This window comes from Camellia sinensis, chromosome 2 (assembly GCF_055761805.1).
Source record: "Camellia sinensis isolate YWXY chromosome 2, ASM5576180v1, whole genome shotgun sequence".
Lineage (NCBI taxonomy): Eukaryota > Viridiplantae > Streptophyta > Magnoliopsida > Ericales > Theaceae > Camellia > Camellia sinensis.
In genome coordinates, this window is record NC_138962.1 from 100,632,207 (window position 1) to 100,656,119 (window position 23,913).

A 23,913-nucleotide genomic window follows, 5' to 3' on the forward strand; every position below is an offset into this window, starting at 1 on the left:
AGCAAAGCTTTTTCACATTTGCAGCTTTTGAACATGGATTCCAAAGAGCAACAGCCAGTCTTTGTCTGGTCAAAGGACTAGCCTAAACCTCACAGCCAGTCTTTGTTCCCAACTTTTGTGTTTTTTTTTTTTTATTTTATATATATATATATATATCTCTTTTTATTATATATTAAAAAAATAAAATAATAAATAAAAAAAAAAAACATCATCTCTCCTCCGTTTGATTTCAAACTCCATTATTTTTATTTATTTTCTCCAAACCACTTTCCTTATTTCCCCCATCTTTCATTTTTGATTTCAAATATATTTTTATTATTTCTTTCTTTATTTTTCTTTCACCTTATTTTTAATCTTTTTCCAATTCCATTCATACCATCTAGCTTTGCACACCAAACCATATTTTATTCATCTCAGGGATCAACCCCGATCACAATTTTACACAAAAAAAAAAAAAAACAAAAACAAAAACAAAATACAAACAAACAACCACATTCACAGGTGGGATTTTTTCTTCTCTACTCTGCCGCCGGTCTTTTCTTCTTGCCTCCGTCCTGGGCGGCCCTTGCCGGTGTTGCCTCCGTGTTTCCCACTCCACTGGGCATGATCACTACTCCCTGCTCCTCCACTGCAGCATATGGCGGCCCTCCAAATCGGAACATCACGGTGGCCTTCCGTTTCAGCTCCTTGTTTTCCGCCTTTAGCACACTTATCTCTGCTCGCGCATCCTTATACATGCGTTGGAGCAGAGCCAACTGGGAGTTTAACTGTTGCACCTCATTTGTCCTGCTCTGCAGCCGGTGCGACAAGTTTGTGACCGCAGTCATGGTTTCCACACATGACTTCAGAGTATACTGATTGGCCTCAATATCAGTTTGCACCGCCATTTTTTGCTCCACCGACCGCATCGGAAAGTTCAACGGAGCAAACACAGAGGTGTTTGGTTGAGGTTCACTGGCCACCGCACCAGTTCTCTCTCTTGTTGACTCATTGAGGTCTGGAAAGAGAGTGAGCAGACTACGGGACGAAGAGGCCATTTTCTGGGCAACCGAGTATTACAGAGTGTTTCAAGATTTGCAGCTCTTAGAGACACTCTCTCAGCAAAAGGAACTATCTCTCTCAGCAACACGAAGAGTTTTTTTTCAGAGTTTTTTAGCGGGTTTTCTGCCTCAGCCTCAGCCTCCGCTTCGATTTATAAAGACCTTGACGAAGAGGCCGACACGCGCATCATGAGCCGCTCGGCGCTCGCCGACAACTTGGCACGTCTTTTGATGGCACGTCTTTTTATGGATTGGGCACGCCTTTTGATGGCACGCCTTTTTATGGATTGGGCACGCCTTTTGATGGCACGCCTTTTGAAAGATTGGGCACACCTTTTGAGGGTGCGACTTTTTAGGGGTCCGACAAGACTCTGTAAACTATCCCGACATTGATTCCGGTTAGCTCCTTTATGGGTCCGACAAGACTCTGTAAACTGTCTCGACATTAATTCCGGTTAGCTCCTTCATGGGTTCGACAAGACTCTGTAAACTGTCCCGACATTGATTCCGGTTAGTTTCTACAAGGGTCCAGCAAGACTCCGTAAACTGTCACAACAACTGTCACAGCATTGTCTGCTACAACGGTCCGACATGACCCCATAAACTGTCTTCTACATCGGTCTGACACCGTCATCCAGTGTCCTCTACACCGTTATGACACCACCATACAGTGTCCTCTACAACGTTATGACACCACCATCCAGTGTCTTCACCAATGGTCTGACACGACCATACAGTGTCTCCTATCCTCTTTTATTTTTATGTATTTTCTTGTTTTGTTACTCTCTCCAAACTCAAGTTGGTTAGTTCCTATCCCCCTTGAGTTTGCGGGGGGCTGTTAAAATCCACCTACTCTCCACCTACTTCACCCACTTAAACCTACTCCACTAAACCTAACCCACTACACCACTACCACCTCACCTACTCCACTAAACCTAACCCACTACACCACTACCACCTCCACTTCACCTACTCCTTACCTACTACACACTCACCCTCTTCTATATATAGGAATCATGAATCATTGTAATAGAAATCAATATATATCAATCAATAATACAATTCTCTCTATTTCTCTATACATAATTAATTCTCTCTATTTCTCTTTATACATTAAATTTCTACAAATTCTATTTTCTGCATGATTTAGTGACTCAGTACATGAAGCTATTACTCAAGAATGCAAGGAGCAGCACCGGCAAATTGAAGTAAGAGCATCTTCTTAGCAGAAGACTTTAGCATAGTTGAATATTCAAATGCAACTTCTTTATACGAATTGGTTTTGAGCTCTAAAATGATGTCTCACAAGCCACCTGTTCCATTATAAATAAGGGTGGTTATGACTTGTTGGAAACGAAGTCTTGTTGACAGTTAACTTGTTTGATGGATTGCCTAAAAAGGGATTGTGTTACAGTAATGTACGGATCAACCCACCTATTTGCTAGTTTCAATCATCAAAGTTTATTTTAGGCTGTGATTGGATCATGGATTTGGGTAGGGATTTGGAAAGGAAAAGTGAAAGGGTACATATTAGTGAAATGTGAATGAAATATAGTCACATTTCACCCACCTTTTTCCCTTTCTTTTTCCAAACTCCTACCCATATCTATGATCCAAACACAGGCTCAAGGAATTTAACTTGCTGATAATTCTAGTAACTGTCCACCTGCTTGACTGGCTCTCACCTCCTAAACATGCATGAAAACTAATATGTTGCACAATTACATAGTAAGAACCAAATTAGCAATATTTAGACCAATCAATATCTCTATGTAGGAAAAATATTTAGACATGTTGAGTAGTAGATTATGAGTTCTATTCTACACAAATTATGCATATTCCGAAGTTAATTGGATATAAAGAAACTTCACGGTCGTTGCTGACTTGGTGACCAAACTTGTCAGGACACATTTGATGTTCAACATGCACGGGATAGTATGCAAATAATATGATTTAGTTGACAAATAAGTGGGGTAAACTCTTAGGTTAAAATTGTGGGGGACACTATTGAATTTAAAGGTTTTAGGTTAAATAGGACCAAAACAAATTATTTGGAATGCAATTTTAGCGAACTTAGAAATAAAGGTAAAGATCAAGTAACACTTGAGGAGGGGTAAGTGGTACCCAAGAGTGGTCAATTTCTGATGTTTTGAGTCAATTATTCATAAAGATTGAGGAAAATGTGGCTCATAGAAGGAATTAGAGTTGGTTGGATTGCTATACCTTATAAGGCATTTTGAGAAAAAATAAATTTGCCTCGATGTCCGACTCAAATTCAAATAAATTTTGAGAATCTCAACTGTTGCTGACAATAGGATTGGCGAAACCATCCGTAATGTGATTGCATTGGGCAGGCTGGGTGATTTGGCGTTTTGAACACTCCTAAGTTAAAAGTGGCACCAACTCATGATAAAATGGAAAAAGGCCGTTTGAGATGGTATGAAGCAGGAGTCCCACATTGCATGGGTATGAAACTAATGTGCATTATATAAGCATGTGTAACCTGGACCACATACGCACATGTAAGGAGGACTTATTTGATCCACATTGAGTGGTCAAATAAGTAAAAGGCCCAGGAGGAGATGGGCTGAGATGATAAGAAAAGACATAATTGAATTAGAATTATCTAAGGACATGACTTAAAATATTGCCAGCTAGGGGAAATGACCATATATCCAACCACATGTAGTAGGGAAAATTTTTGTTGAAGTGAGTTGAGCAATTGGGTGCAGAAAGAGCACAATTCTAATGTGTTATTTGGTCCTGTCATTTATGGGGTGTTTTGTACTCTGTAGCTTAATAGAATTTAGTTCTCAATTTGGATGAGAAAAAGCAAAGGGTTTTCTGTCATGACCAAAATTCCCTTATTGGTGACGAACTTGTTGCTAGCAACTCATTGGTATCATACTGCCTTTACAATATTTTGCTGATTATCTGTTTAGCGCAGCTGGTCTATTGTGCATTCATTGGATTACTTCTGTATCTCCTTTCTCGCCTCTGTATGTATTCCCCTATAGAATGGAAGAATTTCACTTTTGGCAGTTTTTTTATTTTTTGTTTAAAAAAAAAAACCTAATGTAGGTTCCTATACACCATATGATGAATCATGACATCCGTGTAACCGGAGGCTTAGTTTGGTTTGGTTCTTGTGTATATTGTACTCCCTCCGTCCCAAAATAATAGTCCCTTTTGGGAAATTCAACTTTTTTTGGTAGTACAATTATTGCACTTTAAAAAAAATTGATTTTCCAAAATTACCCTTTGATAGTACATTTTTTAGGGAATATCAATTGTCATGATTGTTCTTTCTATAATGAATTTAAAAGAATGGCAAAATAGGAAATTCATATTATTTTTGTCCTTGATTTTTTGAAAAGGGCCTAATATTTTGGGACAATGAAAAATGGAATAGGAGATTAATATTTTGGGACGGAGGGAGTACCAAGAAACAAGTTTAGAGCACCACTATTTGTTTTATTCTTTTTCTCTTCGTCACTTCTCTTTTTTCAAAGTCCTTGCGCTGCATGTTTGCTTGCTCTGTTTAATTTTAATAAAAACAAAGTATCTGTGCTTGGTCTTTTTTGCTTTCTACTATAGAAAGATTTTTTTGCTTTTCTGTATACATCAGCAAATGTGGCAATTGTTTTAGTTTCCTCAGTTTGAATAACATGTCATTGGCCAGTCTTCTCTTACTGATCTTTGATGTCCAGATGAATCTTATGATGGGGGATATACCGCATCTGCTAGACGTTATATGGTCATGGATATCACCATCTGAAGATGAGGAAAACGTCTTCAGGTGAATTTGTACTTTCTATCTGCATTTAAAGTTAGAGTCTTGTTTCTAGATACAAACCTTTGTTTTCTTTTTGATGTTCGTGTGCGTATAACTTGTTATGGTCCTTCCAAGTTGTGGCCACCTGTTGTGTTTGTTATATTCTTGTTGTGATTAACGAAATAGATATATAAATCGAAGTCGTCATTCACAGCTTTGTGTTGATCCATTTGAAAGCTAGACCACGATTAGGTGGCTGAAATACTGCCAAATGCTTAAAAGGAAAACATCTTAAAAATAACTCTGTTGATGTTTCTTACTGGCATTCCAAGTAGCATTCTGTTTCACTGTGGACCATGTTTGGAACTTGTTCTTCACTATTATTTTATAAATTCCATTTTTTTTTTTTTTATGAAATAAAAGTGAAGAACATACCGTGCACATGCATGCATGCATCCGTGTTTGCTTAAACACTATTTGTTATTATAAACATTCATCCGCCTGAGCATGGGATACTCGTGTCATTGAGCTGGATTTGCTTTTTGCTTTCTCTCAGGCCTCATGGTGATCCTCAGATGATTCGTTTCGGTGCACCCTTGGTTCTTGTTCTTAGATACTTGTGGAACAAATGAAGGATGCTTTCAGAGAGTAGATCATGACTGTTGGTGACCTCATTCTTCATATGTAAGCGTTTCTGACCCATGCTTATTAATCATTGTTACAGATCAATAGATTGTAATACCTAAAATAATTGATTGTCACAGTGGAGTTGTCTTTTTAACATGGTTAGAGTTGGACAATAGTAATTTACATGTGTCTATTATTTTGATTTGTGCCTTTTGTTTTGTTGTTTGTCCTCAGAGTTATCATGGTAGAGAGTCCAGCTATGTCATGTTCATTTGCAATTATCATTTGAAAGCACATATAAAGATGATATAGTAGAACAATTCGTCTTCATATTCGTTTTTGATAAGTAAGATACTTGCACCAGCGGTAGGAGAAAGCACTCAAGCTAACAAGTAACAACTGATGATACTTAATGATTTATTAAAAATGAAAGAGTCACAGTTTTAAAGCATAGAATCAAGTTGGTTTCTTTAGAGAGTAACTGTATTAAAGCTAATTGGCATTATTAAACACAAGTTACAACCGACAAGTGACCTATTGTATAGAAAACCAAATATCAATTGTTGTAATGGATTTCAGTTTGAAATTTATTGGTCTGTATTTGCTCTTTTTGTTTGTAAGACCTTGGTCTTTAAAATCTATAATTTGTACCAGTAATTTTCTGCTAGTCCATTAGAAACGACATGATGACATCCATGTGGTCAAGTTGATTCATTTGAGGATCTCTTGGATGAGATATGGCTTCATACCCCTGAAATGTGTGACATCCGTAGATAGGATGGCTTACTTGCCTTGTGAAGAATGACCAAGGTTATGTTTTTTTTTTCCGTTATATGATTTGGTATATGTTAAACAAAGTCGGATACAATTGTTTACATTAGCTTGGTATTGCCAAGCATTGGGAGACATTATGTGCAACCATTAACTGGGAAATACAATTTCTAATTTTCCAGGTATGCGATATTTCTATTTTCAACGCACTGCGAAGAGTTGGTTGGCATTTATGCTTCTCAACTTGCACATCATCGTTGCATTGACCTCTTTGTGCACATGATGGAGTTAAGGCTGAACAGCAGGTGTTTTTTCATGGCAGAACTGAAATTGGTTTCGTCTCTTTATTACTTTTGGAAAAATGCTATCCAAACTAACAAATCTTACAAATTTTTCTTGCTTACTGTACAATAATGAAACTGTGGAAACTGGACTCACTTCAATGATATAAAAGGTGAGTTAGAAAAGTTTGTAAGATTTGTTTTGTGTATAGTTCTCCAACTTGTTCTTTCCTTTTCCTTTATGTTTGATTTATTTAGTCTTTTTTTTAACCTTTTTGGCTGGGAGGGAGTTGATGCTTGTTTAGGCTTGTGCACAATTTACAGGTGCCTCAATTGTGCTTCACTATTTATTACTGGGGGAATTATTTATCAAAAAAAAAAAAAAAACTGTTTGTTATTGGGGGAATCATCAAACAGTGGGATAGTAAAAAAAATTTACACAAATGGAGGGGTGCAACTCCCCCGTGTTTTGTTTTTTTTTTTGGTCCTACACCCTGCATTCTAATTAACCCTAAATAAAACTAAAGACGGTGTTGGAGGTGGTAATTTCAACCCAGGACTGAGTATTTTTTTCGTATGTGTTACTGAAATAGAAAATATTATAGTTTGGAATAAAACAGTATTTGTCTTTGTAATGGTCCTTTTTCCTCCCTAGATATTAACAAAACGGGATATATTTTATGTTATGTTACAATTAATATAAAATTTATTAATTTTAATATTTTTTTTTCTAAATTTTGTTTCGATTTTTTTCTTTTCATGCAATGTAATGATTACAAAGCTACAACTAGGTTAAACAAACAAGTCTAATTCAAAATAACTTTCCCATAATCATGACAAAAAAATTGTAACTAACGGTGGCCCTAAACCTACATTAATAATGAAGATGATGGAGCATACATTAAAGGTTCATGTTTATGAGTATTACTATGATGATTCAATATTGATTATCCTAGTTACAACTATCAAATTCATTATGTGTCATTGTACGAAATTCAGAGAAAAAATCTAAAAATATAGAAGTTGGATATAATATTTCACATAGCCACAAATGGAGGACAGAGGACCATTACAAAGACCAATACTGTTTTCTTCCAAACTATAATATTTTCTAGAAAATCTCTTCTTTCAGTAACACATCTGAAAAAAATACTCAGTCCTAGATATTAACAAAATGGGATATAAAATTAGGCTTGTAGACATTTTTTTGTTTCTAAGCATGCTCATTATGTTTGCAAAATAGTGTACATTTAGTCTTCTGTATGTATTGTAAGCTATGTGCGGTCGTGCAGCAAAAGAAAAGGAAAAAAGAAGATAAAACTACGTATGTTAAGATATTGCTGAAGTTCATCTGTTCAACTTGTTAATTTGCATTTGTATTGTTATATATTGATAGATATATTCTGTGAACAAATATAATTGCAATACAAAGGGAAATGCAGTGATAATGTTCCTGTGCCCAGGTTTTCTCAACTAAACTATGTCAATAAGATTATCCATGTTGTCACTAAAGAGCGGTATGGTTGTTTCTTTTGAAATGAGGAGCCTTGGCTTCTTTATTTCATTGGCATATGGGTACTGTACCGTGAACAGTTTGATAACTGTTCTCTTTGTTCATTTGCTGTAAAATGTCCCACTAGCCGTGTGACAGAAGTTCTCTCATGATCACTTGTGTTCATGATAAACGTGCTTCTGATTTCCCTTTTCAAGAGAAACAACAAATTGTATGTAGAACTGGGAGGGAGAATGCTGTGCTACCAACTATCCTGGATACACAGAAAGATTAGAAGAAGATTCTTAAATATGAAGTTTTGAGTTTGTTTTTAATGTGGTAACTTGTTGCTTTTTCTTTGGCCAGTGTGCATGTCAAATATAAAATCTTCCTTTCTGCTATTGAGTACTTACGATTTTCTCCTGGAGATGATTCAAAAGGCAGTTTCGAAGAAATTGTTGAGAGGTTTTTATCTATTTCCTTGACCTTAAGTTTATTGTTTGAGACAGGGTGAATTGAATAGTATTATTTTCGTAACTGGGGAGTTCATTTGCAATCTACTCTAATAGGGTTCTGTCAAGATCTCGGGAAATCAAACCTGGAAAATATGATAAATCATCTGATGTTGCTGAGCAACATCGGTTGCAGAGTCTTCAAAAGGCTATGGTCATACAATGGCTCTGCTTTACACCTCCCTCCACTATTAATGATGCTCAGGCTTCTAGTGCCAAACTTCTCCTCTGAGCACTGTTACACAGGTATATATATGTTTGATATGCAAGTACTTCTGTTTGTATTTGGTCCCATAAAAATTGCAACATGTCTCTTCTATTTACATGGACACTTTTCTACATGCACAAAAAAGAGGGAGGATTATCTCAAATGTTAGGGTTAAATCAATATACATCTACCGATTCAACGGTTGTAGGTATTAGGTATCAGGTATCAGAGGTGGTGATGCAAAATATAAGAGGCTCAAGGAAGGCTAAATTCAAAGAAGTGATGATATTTAGATATTGGCGTGATTTCAAAGAGAAACGTACAGGAATCTTATATAATTATGTTTATAGTATTATTAGTCTTATTTTATGATTATTTTTTTGTTTTCTAGTATTTTTAAGTCGAGGTATTTTAGCAATTTCAAATTTGCTAACATGGGCTGTAGGGGTTGTCCATGAGTTCTCTTGTGGGTCCAGTTATTTAATTGGTTTATATTTATACTTCTTATTTGGTCTTAAATTGGTTTTGGAGGTCAAAAGTAGTTTTTTGGTTCTTGTTGGTTTAGGAACTCTCCTAGTTCTATATAAAGTCATCTAATGCTTATATTTAATGGAGTTGATATGTTAAAAATATTTTAGTGCTTTGAAGCTTTCTTGTGGACCATGAAAGCTCCAAAATCAGTTAGGGTTTGATAATAACTAAGAAAGCTTTCTTAGTAACCCAATAATAACGGAGGGATTCTTAAACCTATCATCTTCTTCTCCTTCTTCTTCTTCTACTTCTTCTTCTTCTCTTTCTTCTTCTTTACACCCAAACCTTGGTTATTATTATCGGGTTACTATTTACAGCCTTTGAAAAGTGCACTTTTCAACCTCAAAGCCCTATCCAATCACCCCCAAATCAACTTTAATCCCTTCCTTTACCTATTAGCTTTTAATTTAACTGTTAAAGCCTAAATTACTCACTGTTTAGGCCATCATAGGAGTTGGATGGGTAGGTATGATATCTTGGGAGGTGTATCAAGGCATGTAGCAGTCGAGAGTGAAAGGTCAACGTCCCTTCTCATTAAGCCTAGTCAAGGTGGAGTTGTTTTCTTAGGGTAGCTAGGCAACCTTGACGAACCCTTGATCCTAGCCTCCAATCTATAATCCTTAAATAATCTCAAGTAGTGAATGCCTAGGGAGACATAGGGAGTGCATAAGGGAGACATAGGCAAGCTGAGGACTAGGTTATGTTGACTGAGTCGAGATAGTAATTCTCGAGTGTTCCTAGTAAGAATGAGGTACAAAGGACAATGGTCAACGTAGGCTCTAGGCAAACTGGGTGCTCTAGAGCCATGATGTTATCAAGTAGGTTATGGCTAAGCGGTGAACTTGGCTCTGCCACAGGCTCCCAACCATGCATCGTGCTCTTCATACTTTGACTCATTCACTTTGGAGCGCTTTCCTGTTAGGGCGGCACCTACTCTTGTGAGCTAAGCATCCTAGTTGGTGGGTATATGTCCCTACTTATGCTCGGAATACAACCTCAATTTGTCTTGTGAGGACATCGTTGGGTCTCGGAGCTTTGCCATGCAGAGGTATGGTGATAATGTCGCGGTGCTCATAGGGCTCGCCACATGTCAGGGTGGTATAAGTTCTCAACGTCAAAATTCGTTGTGGTACTACTTGACCAAAATTTCAAGTCCCATAACCCATGGCTGGTGGAATTGTGAGTCTTCTTTTGTCCCTTGTACGCATGCTATATTAACTACGAGTGTTCACGAGTTGAGTCGTGTCGAGTCGGGTCGGGTTACCCTTAGCTTGTCAGCTGAACCGACACCATCGGGTGAGGAAATTAGTCACTCTTTATCAGTCGATATACTGTTTGAAATCAACCGAATAATAGACCTCGGTTTGATTATCAGTTTAGTCGATTTTGAAGATCCAACAAAGATAGAGAAAGAGTAGAAAAAAAAATTTATAAAAAATGAAATTCAAATTTCAAAACAATACACCTTAAAACTTATATTTTTATATATGTATATATATATTTACAGATCCGTGTAGGAGAGAGTGGAGGAAGGAAATGGGGGAAAAAAGAGGGAAAAGAGAGAGAGAGAGAGAGAGAGAGAGTATTTCTTAGACTCCAATGGAGAGAAGAAAAAACAGAGTGTGAGTGACCTATAGAGTGAAGAGAGACTGAGAGATAGAGTCTTTTTAGTTTTCTAGAAAAGACTCTTAGGGTTTATTAGAGAAAAACATTGAATGGTTATGAAGAAAAATGGGAGAAAGTGAGAGAGACCGAGAGTGAGTGAGAGAGAGAGAGTATCTTTGTTTTTTGGGGAAGTCTTTGGGTTTATGAGAGAAATTGAATGGTTGTGAGAAAGCATAGCAGTCTATCATAGAGAGCTCAGACTGACAAGAGTGTACTTCCAAGGCCACCAATATAAAATGCTATATAATTATATTTATTTGGTCTGGTGTGTATTTTTTGTATCCATTTCCGACCACAAACTCGTGAAATAATATATTAGAAAACTACAGCCTATCATTCACCTGCTCGAAATCGTCTCTAACATCATGAGGCTGTCTGGGTCGGACGATTTATGCGGGTTAGCGGGTATAATGACAACCCTATTATTAACCCCAACATCCCATCCTTAATAACTTCTACACCTACGTATTTCTCAGTTCGTTTTCAACTTGCCAATGTAATGGATGCTAACCTTTTTTTCCCGCTGAAGCCTTTTTTTCCATTTGGTTTACTCATTGCCAACTTCTCAATAACCATGTTTGGAAATGATGGTATTTGAAATGTTTTGGTTCTTGTTTTCTCCATAGTGGATCCATTATTATTTGTAAAGGAATTTCAAGATTTTATATGTCAAGACTATTGGTTTTATGAGAAATTTGTATATTCAATTGTATATATAGTTACATCAAGACCTCAGTATATATAATCCCTAACTCCTAAAACTAAAAAGAAAATACAAAGATTACATAATCACAATCATACCTAATATAACGTAATTACAACCATGCTTAAATCAAGCCTAATATATACAATCAGAAGTATGCCTAATATAGAATATATACAATATATTCTCAAAAAGATGTACCTTTGGGCTTGGCGGGCGGCGGCGACGAGCTTGGTTATTGGCTCCGTTCTGTTTGATGTGGTTGTTTTGGTTGGAGCGGAATAGACATACCTTCTTCGAGGTATCTCATAGTGTTTCTTGGTTACAAAGTCATCTTCTTCTAGTTTTGTATAGTTGGTTGGAGGGTAGGGTAGATCCGGATTTATTTGTGTTTTTAGATTTTTTAGATGAGGTGATTAGTCAGCCCTTGTTTTATTGGTTCTCCTTTATGGGGTGGTTTTTTTGTATTGGTTGCATCATCTTGATGCTTTCTTAATAATATTTGCTTACTTATCAAAAAAAAAAAAATTCTCACAAAGACATTTTAATAGTAGCTTTACACTAAAGGGCTTGCAATATGTGAAAAAAAATTCTTTGGTTGGAAAAATATGTTATATGTGAAACACCTGGCAACAATGAAGCACGGGTGCGGGTGCGGGTGCGGGTGCGGGTAGGAGTACGGTACGGGTACGAGTACGGGTACGCCGATACGGCAAAATCCCAAAAAAGTAAGGTACGGGTACGGCTGCGGTACGCTGATATTTTTTTATTTATTTTTATTTTTTATAATTATGGTTAAAAGATCCAACCTACAAATTGAAGTTAAATATCAAAACTAAAAAGAGAATTATAAAACTAAAAGACAAATTAGATAATGTTAATAAAAAAATAATAATTTGGTTGAAGAAGAAAAAAAAATTAGATAATGTTAATAATCAAAAAAATTAATTTTAATCTAATTAACTTCGACAGCAGATTATAAATTAGAGAAAAAAAAAATGAATCTGATGTTGATGTTGGGAACACACAAAATTAGAGAAAAAAAATTAGAACACAGACGAGGGTTAATAAATTAGATCAAAACTGAAAAAAAAAGGGTCAAAGTCGATTATACACAAAAAAGGGTCGAAGTCGATTATAATTTTTGATTATTTTGTGTTCCCAACATCAACATCAGATTATAAAGAAGAAAGAAGAAACAAGAAAAAAAACAAAAAAAAAAATGAAGATGAAGAGATTATACCTCTCTGAAGGTCAAAGTCGAAGTCTCTAGGTCGAAGTCGCAGACGAGGGTCGAAGTCGATCTCTGGGTCGAAGTCGAAGACGAGGGTGATGGTTGAATCTCTGGGTCGAAGCCGAAGACGAGGGTGATGGTCGAATCTGTCAAAGACGAGGGTGATGGTCGAATCTCTGGGTCGAAGTCGAAGACGAGGGTGATGGTCGAAGTTGCCTCTTTGCTTCGATGAGATTAGGGCAGAAGTCGAAGTCGAGGGTGATGAGATTAGGGCAAATTCGTATATACATTTTTTTTTTTTTTTAAATTTTTCTTAATATTGCTCCGGTACCCCTCAATTCTTCACAAAATTTGATTTCTGCCCCCGCCGTACTCAAAACGCACCAAAGGCGTACTCATGCCGTACCCGAGCCGTACCCATGCCGTACCCAACAGAGGCAGACGTACCCGACCACTTTTTGCCGTACCCGGTACGTGTGCAGCCGTACCGGTATGTGTACCCGCACCCGGTAAGTACCCGGTGCGTGTACGGCACTATTTTTGGAGTACCCGTGCTTCATAGCCTGGCAATAACTCTAGAAAGTGAAGTTTGTAAAGGTAGATCCGTCTATGAGGCTCTGAATCCACTTGAAATGCAGAAAATTTGTCTTTTGAAGTCTTATTTTAATACAAACAGTAAAGAAAAAGTCAAAAAAGACTAGCCCCCTTCAACAACTTGATGCCAAGCATATATTGTTACACGAAAATGTTTCTTGAGAGAAAATGGTTTAACGGAAAGGAAAGGAAAATAAAATAGAAATAATTCATTTTCCCGTTATTTATTCAGTTTAAAAGAAAATTTATGTAGAAAAATAATTTTAACTTTTCCTCGATGTTGAATCTTGTACTTTTTATAGGAAAGGATTTGAGGAAAACTAGTTTCTTAAAGAAAATAGTTATGGTGGAACCTACATTTTCTTGTAACAATTGAACACGTGTAACAATTGAACACGTGTACATGATAGTAAAAGAAGATGGTTTTCCTTTCCTTTCTTGTACTAGAGTTCTTGAGTCTTCAAAGGATGCGTCTATTAGAGTGAAATTCTTATTTTTTCCCCCTCCTATTGGTGCTTTATTGGCTGTAACTGGAAGTTGAGTTCAAAAATAAAACACCATGCTCAAAAAGAGGCTTTTTTGCATAACCCCGGATTCAACTTGGAAACAAGTGGTCCGTGGCCCATGTACTCAAGTAATTATTGAAGCTTTAAATGAATTGTAAATACTTCGGAATGATCCCTATATTTGTTTTTTATATGCTTAATTGCACTTAAGAAGGATGAACATGGACACGGGATATGGTGATCTCAAAAAATGGAACACGGATCAAACTTAACAAAATCACTTTCTCCTAATAACTATGAAGCATGGACACGCCAAAATGGAAGCCGTGGCGGTGTTGGATACGGGGACACATCGGGGACACGTACGAGACACGCCATATGGCGTGTCCCTTTAATTTAATTTATTTTTTTGCAAGGGACACGGCAGAGACACGGCGAGGACACGCATGTCCAAATCTGGACACGCCATAGGACATGGTCGGTGAGAAGAGTAAATGAAAGAGAAAAGGAGTACAAACCTGGTCGGCGCCATAAGCCTCGCTCTCTCTCTTGCTCTCTCATGACTTCGATCTCGAGCCAATCGACCTCCATCCAGTCCATTTCGACTAGCGATAGCCCTTCGACTTCAATGATCCAGTCCACTTCAACTCCCTTTGACTTCAACGATCCAGAGCCCGTCAATTCGACTTCTCAGAGCTCTCTCTCTCTCGCCTTCTCTCTCCCTCGCGATTGTGATCGCGATCGATCGCTCTCTTGCTTCTGTCTCTCTCTCTCTCTCTCTCTCTCATCTCTATCTTCTTGACTCACACACATATATATATAACTATTATATTATAATTGGTCTAAGAGTTAATGGTTGGACATCATAACATGAATTTCAATTTTAAGGATAACTATTATTATTATATATTAAATAATAGTTATTATATAACATATAATATACTTATAAGATAATATATAATACATATTATAAGATAATATATACTTATACATATTAATAAAAAAATAAATAAACACATGTATGTAACATAAAATAAAATAAATTAATTAGAACACATTATTTAAAAAATATAATAAATAAATAAAATAATTAATGTATATTAAAATAAAAATATTTATAAAAAAATTAAAAATTTGATGTGTCTCTTGCCGTGTCCGTGTCCCCATTTTTTAGAAATTACCGAGTCCTGTGTCCGTGTCCGCATGTGTGTCTGTGTCCGTGCTTCATAGCCTAATACTTTCAATAGGTCGAACCAACACCAGCTAACTGGCTTTGGCCTCACCCAATTATAAACTTTCTTTACCCATCTGCTGTCTTCTAAGTTACAGAAGTGTATTTAGTACAAGGGTAATGGAACTTAGATGAATACAAATATGAGTCCATTTCCCCGTGTCCTGAATTGTGGGGTTTTCCATATCATACATTTGGTTCCAGTATTGACATTCGATACTTGTATACATGTCCACAAATCATGTAAAAAGTGCCCTTTTTCAGTGAATAATGAGAACTTAGTGATTTTTATTTTTATTCTTTACTTGATTTAAAATTGGAAGCAATTACATTTGTGATATTGTCTTTATTGCTGGTGCTTCTAGGTTCTGAACATGTTTTTCTTGTTCCTTTGATTAAGCTCTACCATCTATTTGTGGTTTGAATTTGTCTAGTTTCTCCCATTGTCTGCTACCGTGGTCTCTTCTTGCATTATTCTTATACATGCTTGACTAATTACTTTACTATTTTTCTTACCTACCTATTTTCTTGTTCTCATCTTGTTGGCTTGCTAAATACTGATCTTTCATTGTTTGTAGCAACATACTGTTCAGGGAGTTTGCTCTTATTTCCATGTGGAGGGTGCCCGCAATGCCCATAGGTGCACACACATTGCTAAGTTTTCTTGCTGAACCTTTGAAACAGCCAACTGAAACTCTTCTTTCTACTGAGGATCATGATGTTTCTGAGAACCTAAGAGAGTTCCAGGACTGGGTATGGTTTATTTAGATCTGTACTTGTTCATTGCACTCAATGTTGTTTATGCTTTTCTTTTGGCCTCGACATATTATCACTTCTAAGATTGCAAGTTTGTACAATGTTTCATTAAATTAGAGCGAGTACTACTCCTGTGATGCAACTTATCGCAACTGGCTGAAAGTTGAGTTAGAGAATGTGGAAGTTTCTCCCCTTGAATTGTCAGTTGAGGAAAAGCAAAGAGCGATTGCAGCAGCTAAGGAAACACTAAATTCATCATTTTCACTGCTCTTAAGTGAGTTGATTTACCTATATGCTACAAACATTGCACGTAGAGATCTTTGGATTAGCCACCATGTTTATTTGTTTAGTTTTTATTACGGATTGTTGACTTAGTCACATCATTTTATGTTCTTCTACTTGTGAGCTTTTAGGTTTGAATTAATTGATGTATTTTATTTTCTAGGTGTGGTTAGAGGTAGTCCGGGAAGATGGCGGGCATTTCAATGGCCTGAGATCACCGGAGGTGGAGAGGAGGAGGTCAAGGCAAGCTTGGAGAGGGAGAGGTTGGCAGTGATAGACCTTTGAACACTAATGTAAAATATGAGAGGGTGTTTAAGCATGAGACTTGGTTGTATTGTTGTTGTTTCTCGCTGCATATACGATACGTTATATAGGCCGCAGGAGTATTGGAGCGCAAGGAAACTGTTAGACAGGTGGCTCGTTCTCCTCAACTCTGCCAGAAGTGATATAAGCCCTTCTGCCGTCTGTGGCTTGCCGGCAGGCGGAGAGCAACGTTTCATGGCAGGCAGAAAGTAACGTTTTCTATATGCCTCGGATGACATGAACGTAAGGTCATTGTTGCCTCTTCTCCAAGCCTGGTCGAGATAGAGTTGTCTTAGCAAGAAGACAACCATCTCGACGATCCCATGACCTCAGCCGCCAGTCCAGTATCCTCTGATGATCCCGAGCAGTAGTGCCTGGGTCTTGCTCCCAACCCAGGCATCAAGTAGATAAATGGGCCAGGGCCCACCTTAGTGTTTAAGAGAGCCAAGGGCTCGTTTCCAAGTGACCAAGTAGGAGAATGGGCCGCAGGAGCCATTGTTTATCAATCCAAGTCCAAGTGAGCCGGGGGCTGATTGTAATGTTGTTTGGCCTTGGAGCGAGGTATGAAGGACCATGAGCATATAGTTTTGGTTGCCTTGGCACATGGCGCCCATAGGGCTCACCATGTATCAGACATACGACATGTCAAACGTGGTGCCTTATTGGTCTGCCACGTAGGTGGGGTTTTGGTGATGTGGCACCGTGGGGCTTGCCACGTATTGAGCTTGATGCAAGTACCCACACTAGGAAAAGAAAATCCATGGTTGGTTCCCACTGAAGATCATGTTTATGAATCAGTAGAACCTTTGTTCCTAGAATTGCATGCCATTGCAATGCTTTGTCTGCCTTCTGGTGAATGTATGTGCTCGGATGCCACCTCGTGTGCAACACTACTGAGTGCCCTTTATTCTTCAGTAAGCGAGGAAGTTGTCTTAAATCGCCAGCTCATGGTATGTTGCTTCCTTTCGTCCTGTCATATGATTCAGAGGGATGGGAGCCAAATGAAATGGTATATTAGTTTTTGGTAATTTGAGGATAGCTTTACACTTGTGCTTCATTGTGCCTTATGGATCTATATGCCAAATTTGATTGCATTATTTTTAGTGGGATAGTCTCGTAATGTGTTAAGGTGTTGACACGTGACAAATATACAACATGATTCGGATTTGCCAACACAACAATCTTAAAAAAAGCAAGACACGACATGCCGATGGACACGTGAAAGAGACATTTTTATATATTTTATATGCAATATATATTACAATATTCATGAATTTCGAAAAAACTAAATTAATATTGAGTTTTTTTTTTTCATTTTTATTGGATATTTTTTATTTAATAATAAACTATTTGTTTATTTATTTATTTTTTTGTTTGCAATATTTTTTTCCCATGCATCCTCCTTTGAAATGATGGGCTTGATGATATCCAAATCTGAGTAGCAAAAAACTTCTACTTAGGTGACGCTTCTTATTGAGAAACATGTTTATGTGCTCCCAAGTAAGAAACTCCCTTCCATCAAGGAAGAAACTTGCTCTCAACTGAGATAGAAACGAAAAACATACAAATATCAAAGAAACAAAAGAAAAACAACTTAAACTAATGATAGTACTTTCTATTTATATAATGTGTATTCATACTTGACAAAAACAATTTATAATTGACGTCAATCACAAATTCTTATTCATATTTTATGTCTATGTAGAAAATTAATTGTTATAATATATTTATGCGTTTAATATATGAAATATATATACGCTTCCATAGGCATTCCCTACCTTAGAAACTTCTATATGCTCTCTCTCCCTCGCCCCCGCTTTGCGCAACTAAGATCCAAAGACAAAGCCTTGCATAATGAATTGGATCGATGGAAATGTAGAATAAAACACCCAACAAATCCCATAATAGGTGTACTACATACCAACAGAAAAGAGAGTTTTGCAACCTAGCCCGTTTGGTGAGATGTAAAGATTACAAACCCTAATAAAAAAGTAAAGATGTGTTGAAGAAGACAATCTGAACCCAGGTAAGTACGTTTCTTTTTTTTTTTTTTTGCCTTTTCCCTTTTTTAACATTAATTGTAGTTATGCTGATGATTAGTTCTACTTTTTCTTTGAATCATAGATCTAGGGTTCCTGCAGGCTGAATGAACAAAATCAGTGATTTTTTTTTTTTTGGGGCCAATCGTCTTGTCCAAGGATTGTTCCAGAAAGGGACACGCATGTCCAGAGAATGTCAGAGGTGTGTCCAACAACCAAAAGAAGTGAAAAAAATGGGACACAGGAGAGGGTGTGTCTAACACGTATCTGCCGCATCTCCGAACATGTTTGTGTCCCAGACGTATTAGACACTGATATGTTAGATCAGATGAAGTGTCCGTGCTTCATAGAATATGATGCATATAGTGTGAACCTGAGGTTTTTTGAAAAGTTCAGAGAATAATGAGTAGTATGGATTTACATATTTATTGATCATTTGGATTTTTTAATATTTAGAACCTTGAACCTTTACAACTTCAAAATTGTTTGTGAATTGTGACTTCTAAAAGTAAAACATTAAGTTCTCTTCTTAATTATTTTCAACGTTTATATGTAGAACATAAACTATTTGTTATTATTTTCATACAGTAAATAGAAATTTTGCTATGTAAAAAAATGAATAATTTGTTTTTAATTTCATATTAAATAGATAATTAGCCATGACTCGGCTGTGATTGTATCCTAATTATTTGGAAATTGCTGTGTTGTTTGGATCCTTACTTCTTGAACCAAAATATTAAAAGGCTTTATTGAGGCTCGCCTTGATGTTTACCTCGCCTTGAGGCTAAGGTAAAACGTATCAAGGCTTTGATTTTTAGACTACGTTTTCCAAAGGGTTGCGCATCACAGTCTATGGCATGCACCTTAGGTGAGCCTTGTACATTTTTTGCGCATAAGCATATGAGGGCATAAGAAGAAGTTCCCCTAGGCTATTGGTAAACTTAATCTAGTAGATGAAACAAACATAAAAAGGCAAAAAATAAAAAGAACCATTTTTGCAACTATATTCTATAAGAGGAAATGATCAATCAAGAAAAAACAGAGTTAATGTTCAAGTGAGAAGTTCAATCACTAAAGCTAAGAACATTAATTTCACTTTTAATGAAGGCAGGTTTCCTTCTCTACAGTGAAATGTTTAATGCCTTGTGGAGAAAAGTATTTACACTTTTATATTTTAATAATTTTATTTATTTATTTAGTAATTTAAAATATTTGATTTAATAACTAAATATTAAAATTTAAATTTTGAATGCTTATGCCTCAACGCCTTAAGGCTTTCACCTCCCCTCGAGTTAAACCCTAAGGGGTTGGCTTGTTGGCAAGGCCTTGGGTCTGGGGGGTGTGCTCCTTCCAAGGTTCAAGGATGGAAACCTCTTAGGAAAACCCTTGAATTAACCGTGGTCCACTTGCGGAAAACTCCTTGCCGAGGGAGTGTGCACCCCTAGGAATTAGTCGGGCTTTGACCCGGACAGCCTGGTGCCAAGGAAAAAAGAAAAAAAAACCTCAAGTTACACATTCGCCTCTAAAAACTTTGACCACAACTCAAATTAAACCTTTTAGTTCCTGAAACAATACCATTAAATATCTATTGATTTGTTTATGAATCACTTGATACTTAAGTCCTGCATAATCTACAAAGTTTAATGAGGTGATGTAGGATATAATTATGTAATATGTAAAATTTGCTTCTGCCAACTATTTTTCATCAGATAAGCTTTTTAAGTTAGGTCTCTCTCTCTCTCTCTCTCTCTATATATATATATATATACACACACACACACATCTTTTGTCTCTGACATTTTTCCTTGATGGGAAGGTGAGCGTCTCTATCTCATCAACAGACAATTACTGCATTGAGGTTGTTCTTCGCTGCTTGGCAACAGACGGTGATGGACTTGGTCCACATGAACTTAATGATGGTGGTATTCTTGCTACAGTGATTGCTGCTGGCTTTAAAGGTAAGGGATGGTTGTAACTGCATTATCCTTTCAAAATTCATTATTTTGGAACTTAAATCTGATAACTAGTATTGGTTGAAGACTCCTATTTTACTTGATGGCTCAGTTTTTTAGGTGATCAACTTTTACTTTAGATTCCACATGATTGCAATAGAACTAATCAAATTTGAGGGGACATCCAAACACACCTTGAAAAAATAAAAGCTTGTTATATGTATATATGAACATTTATACAGAGTTGCAAGCTTGTGGCTTTAATTAAGTACTTTTTTGTTTCCAAAAAAATCATGCCATGTTTATGTGTTGAATAGAATTTACAAGTAACTAAAATACAAAGGATGACGGAAGATATAGTGGAACATGCTAATTTGAAAGTCTACAAAAGTTTCTTGGCCCTTTCTGCACGTTGCTTGAGAAACGGATATTGGCAGTTGGATTGTTGTCTCTTCTGTCACAAATTGGCCAATACCTTCATGTCCTTGTCTAAATTTGCTCAAATACAATTCAGTTCTATATTCGGATTGGGTAAAGTCTAATACAAGGTATCCAACAGGAATTACTAGGAGCTGTTTGACATCACATGTCCTGTCCTACATGGTATTTAGTAAATGGAGATGTAAACACAATGCGAAACCTGGATGTGAGCCGCTAGTTACAGGTTGTGTATTGTTTAAAACGACTTTCTTTTGTGTTATATAATGTATGAATGCAGGAGAGCTTGTTCGATTTCAAGCTGGTGTAACAGTGGAGATCTTACGATTAGATGCCTGGTATTCAAGCAAAGATGGTTCCCCGGAAGGCCCAGCTACATACATCGTGAGGGGCCTTTGTCGAAGGTGTTGCATTCCAGAAGTTACTCTTAGATGTATGCAGGTAAAGTTGTTTTTTGGAAGCCGGAAGTCCTTTTGTGTTTCTTCAAATTGGTTGGTTTACCATGTAACGTTCTACCATTTTGCCAATTTCTTCCTTTTAAAAATAATATATATTTTTCTTTGCAATCTCAAGGAAATTTGTAAGAGAAACAAAGGATCTGTAGTAAAGAATAGTAGTTTTTAGTTTTTGTTTCGTGCTAAATTCACAGGTTTCTGTTTCGCTCGTGGAGTCGGGCAATCCACCTGAAAGACATGATGAGCTCATTGAACTAGTTGCATCGCCTGAAACTGGGTTTCTCCATTTATTTAGTCAGCAGCAATTGCAGGTAATCTATTATCTAGATAACGAGTCTTTACTTGCTTGGGGTGGCTATTATCGCATTTTCTCTTTTCATTCTTCTTCGTAGTCATAGTTGACCTTCCCTCACAGGAGAATTGACTTGGATGGCAGTTTTGTCAACATAATTTTTGCCTTGGCAATAGTGTTGCCCTCCTAAATTTTGTCCATCCACCCTTTTTTATTATTATTATTTTTTTGGTTTCTGGTAAAGTTGCCAAGATTAGGGCCTTACTATAATCTTTAGTCTTAATTACATTTTTGGTCTCCAAAAAGTGTTGTCATTTTGGTCCTCAATACATAAATTGTGTCAATTTGGTCCTTTACAAAAATTTGGTTCTTAATGTTTAAATTGTGTCAATTGGGTCCCCAATGTATAACAATTGTTCCAATTTACTCATATTTGGGAACTAAAACTGTAATTAAGCCATAATCTTACTATGTTAGAAATTCACCTGAATGATTAAAGGTGTTTTATTTTTCATGAGTTTGAGAATTATATAGGACCCACAAATAATCCATTTTTGTGTTGTAACTTGTCGTTATTTTGGTTGATACAACAATTAAATACCATTGATTTTGCTGATAATTTTGTTTTGTTTTGTCCAGGAATTTTTATTATTAGAGAGAGAATACTGGATATGCAAATTGGAGCTTGGAGAGGAACTTCCTTGTTGATTTGTGTGTAAATTATGAGGTGTTGATTTAGGGTTTAATTATGAGGTGCTGATTTAGTAGCAGTGTAATGCTCTGCTGATGCAGTGGTATTTTTGTGGAATCGATGAAGGGTTGAAGTTTTATTTATTTATTTTTAATTTTTTTTTTAAGTGGCGTGTTTTGGGTAGTTTTTTCTACGCAGTAGGTAGATTGAGATCCTGTATTTGTTGATTCTTAATTGATTGTTGAGCTCCCTCTCCAACTTTCATAAGTTTATGTAGTAATTACTCCAACTCCAACTAAACAAGGGAAATGCCATTTTAATGAATAGTTGGAAAAAAAAAATAATAATTTAGTGGAAACCTTGCAATATCAAAAGAAAATTTAATTAACTCTAACTGCTAAATTGAAAATATTTTTTGTACTGACATTATAATGATATTTCCCCTTTAAATTACCGACTATCATTTTTCAATTTAAAAAAATTTAATTCAATGAAAATTAATTATCGTAAGCATAATTGTTTAGTAAAATTCTCACTTTTATTTCATTAAAAGTTCTGAAGTCCATATTTTTATCATTTTCATTAGTTATCAAAAGAACTGATTTGTCTTGTAAAACATGCCCTTTTCTTGTGATTTTAGTTGAAATGTTATTTTGATTTTCAAAAGATTACATTAAATATGCATCCCAACCATGAATTACATATATAAATTGAAACACAGAAATAAAAATACAAAAATAGTTCATTGATGTTTAGATTAGAGACTGAAGACTATTTAACATATTATAATTCACAAAAACTAAATAAAAAGCTCAGTTTTAAGTCATTCATCGGTCTGCTAATTATAATTACCAAATGCTTTTGGCGTTTATAATTAGTAGACCAAGGGATGATTATATTTAAGTTTTTTTAATTAAGCACTTCTAGCCAAACATGTGTGGAGGATTTTGATTGACCCTAAATCCCTATTCTCCAAGGTTTTGTCAGGGAAATATTGTTCGTCTCAATCTTTTCTTATGGATACTGTCAAGAGCAATGCTTCATGGGGATGGAAATGAATTTTATAAGGAAGAGACTTGTTAAATCCGGAGATAAGATGGGTGGTAGGGGATGGTAAGTTAATTAATCCTCTTTGGAGGATCAATGGATTTCAACTATTAATAATCCAACATGCTTGAATCTATCTCACTTCATTGATACTCCAAATCATGCTTGGAGGATCGATCGTCTACGAGTATTCTTTCCACTGGAGTGCATAGATTATATTAGGGTTATTCATTTACCGGTCGTGCCTTCGTGAGATCAAATTATTTCAGCTTTACTAAATTTGACCAATAAACCATTAAGGCTTTTTATTTATATGCAGCGCGCTTTTTATTTATATGGTAAGTTAATTAATCCTCTTTTTATTTATACGTAGGGGTACACGTCACCAATCTAGTGATCTCATTTGAAAGTGATTGTAGAATCTTAGACAACCTCCTAAGTGGACGCTTTTTTATAGAAGTGGCTTTATTGTATCTTTTCAGTCCGAC

At 36.3% G+C, this 23,913-nt stretch overlaps 1 protein-coding gene across 1 annotated transcript in view; it reads left to right on the plus strand.

The window, feature by feature from the left end:
- Nucleotides 1-22,594, plus strand: part of LOC114303356 (nuclear pore complex protein NUP107) — a 47,936-nt gene extending 25,342 nt beyond the window's left edge. Inside the window, 14 exon segments of the mRNA XM_082915261.1 lie at nucleotides 2,191-2,248; nucleotides 4,751-4,839; nucleotides 5,372-5,433; nucleotides 5,436-5,499; nucleotides 6,396-6,518; nucleotides 8,353-8,451; nucleotides 8,556-8,744; nucleotides 15,749-15,923; nucleotides 16,044-16,200; nucleotides 17,259-17,461; nucleotides 20,367-20,508; nucleotides 21,221-21,381; nucleotides 21,590-21,706; nucleotides 22,327-22,594. Coding sequence (XP_082771387.1) covers nucleotides 2,191-2,248; nucleotides 4,751-4,839; nucleotides 5,372-5,433; nucleotides 5,436-5,499; nucleotides 6,396-6,518; nucleotides 8,353-8,451; nucleotides 8,556-8,744; nucleotides 15,749-15,923; nucleotides 16,044-16,200; nucleotides 17,259-17,461; nucleotides 20,367-20,508; nucleotides 21,221-21,381; nucleotides 21,590-21,706; nucleotides 22,327-22,395 — 1,708 coding nt within the window. The 3' untranslated portion in view covers nucleotides 22,396-22,594.
- The last annotated feature ends 1,319 nt before the right edge of the window (nucleotides 22,595-23,913 follow it).